This window comes from Phytophthora parasitica (genome assembly GCF_000247585.1).
Source record: "Phytophthora parasitica INRA-310 unplaced genomic scaffold supercont2.11, whole genome shotgun sequence".
NCBI lineage: Eukaryota > Oomycota > Peronosporomycetes > Peronosporales > Peronosporaceae > Phytophthora > Phytophthora nicotianae.
In genome coordinates this window covers 1,233,903-1,235,410 of record NW_008648997.1, presented here as the reverse complement: position 1 = coordinate 1,235,410, position 1,508 = coordinate 1,233,903, and the positions used below count along the sequence as shown (strand labels likewise).

At 47.2% G+C, this 1,508-nt stretch overlaps 3 protein-coding genes across 3 annotated transcripts in view; 2 read left to right on the top strand and 1 right to left on the bottom strand.

The window, feature by feature from the left end:
- PPTG_22082 (hypothetical protein) overlaps positions 1-269 on the bottom strand; it is a gene marked incomplete at both ends in the record, with an annotated part of 2,731 nt that extends 2,462 nt beyond the window's left edge. Inside the window, one exon of the mRNA XM_008901689.1 lies at positions 144-269. Within this exon, the coding sequence (XP_008899937.1) occupies positions 144-269 (126 nt within the window). The remainder of the gene's footprint in view (positions 1-143) is intronic.
- Positions 270-704: 435 nt separating this feature from the next.
- PPTG_07320 (hypothetical protein) lies at positions 705-908 on the top strand (the record flags this gene model as incomplete). Its single annotated transcript, XM_008901491.1, has 1 exon — positions 705-908. One exon carries the CDS (start codon positions 705-707, stop codon positions 906-908), a length of 204 nt encoding a protein of 67 aa, XP_008899739.1.
- Positions 909-997: 89 nt separating this feature from the next.
- On the top strand, positions 998-1,458 carry PPTG_07319 (hypothetical protein; the record flags this gene model as incomplete). Its single annotated transcript, XM_008901490.1, has 2 exons — positions 998-1,104; positions 1,170-1,458. The coding sequence occupies 2 exons, from the start codon at positions 998-1,000 to the stop codon at positions 1,456-1,458; spliced, it is 396 nt and encodes a 131-aa protein (XP_008899738.1).
- Between the last annotated feature and the right edge of the window lie 50 nt (positions 1,459-1,508).

Below are 1,508 nucleotides of genomic sequence, written 5' to 3'. Positions count from 1 at the left end.
AGATCACGCCCAACGATCGTTTACCGTTCTGGTAGACGTATTGTTGTGGGTTTATCCTACCTACACTAGTAGCTAGAGTTGCCGTGGGAATTACAACACCACATTAGGTTGCTAAACCCGTTGCGGTTGGTTTGCTTCCGAACCGTGCCGCAACGACAGCGGAAGTATTCTAGGATCACCTCGTCATACTCGCCACGGCACGGTCGGAAGTAGCCTCCCGAGATCTGGGCATTGGTGTAGGCGCTACCGGATCGTGTGGTAAGAACCATGGTAGTTACAAGAGTGGCTGGAAGCAGGTGAGGCGTATCGACGAAAATGCGGAATAGCTGACAGTTGAGAAGACCCAGAGAAGGTTGGAGTCGATTGGTGGTCCAAAAATGACTGGTTGCTGTGAAAATTATTAAATAAGAGAGCCTTTAATAAATTATGAAATCATTCCTGTACAAAAAGTCAATTATCACATGGTCAGGTTTAGATCTTTGAAATAAATAATTTACGAAGAATTGTGGTAAATAATGTTATGGTAAATGTATATTTCGGAGGCCCTGGTTATGGTAAAACTCCACCACGCAACACCTAAATCATTGTATTGCATGCTCACTTTTTATTCTGCAAAATGGACGACGACTCCCCCCCCCCCCCCCAAGAAGACGAAGAAACAGCGCAGTTACAGTGTCCGCGAGAAGCGGGACGCTATCCGGCGGATGCAGGAGGTCGGAGTGGAGGAGGCGGCCCGGGAGCTGCAGTGCTCTCGCGGCACCACCCACGGGTGGTGGCAACAGGCTGACAAGCTGCTCAGCTTCACAGGCCACGCCACCTCCAAGACGATGAAGGGACAGGGACGTAAGGAATTATTTCCTGACGTCGCTGCCATCGTCACCTTCATGAAGGACGGGCGTCGTGCTTAGTTGGTGAGTAACCATTTTTGTAAATTTTATTATATTTTGCTAAATATGTCGGGTCTTCATGTCATTAGGCACTTACAACGCGAGGAATTATGGAGTACATGTGGCAAATTGAGCCTGATTGGGTAACCAACTACATGGTCGACAAGCGGAGCGGACTACTGGCGATGCAACGTATGTGCGAACGTCTCGCTACCCGGTAAATTGTATTTTTTATTTTTTTGATTCAATTAATTTTTTTTTACCATTTTTTGTATTTTTTAGCCATGGATTTACATCTCAGAAGCCCCAAACGGCAAAGGAGAGCACGGAAGACCTCAAGCAAACTCGCGCTAGGCTTACTATCAACTTCTGGAGAGACTTTGCTGCATATCAGCCGTCCGAAATTCTCAACGTTGATGAAACCGCCATCAGCTATGATATGCCCCCCCCCCACCCCGCGCGAATTTGGGCAGGGCGTGGACGAAGGGATGCTGCGCGGCTGGTCAACACGTCGAAGCATGCGGGACGGATGACGGCAGTGCTAACAATTCGTGCAGACGGTAATTGTTAAATGCTTGTTTATTTTTTAATATTTTATTAACAAAGTTTTTATATTACAGG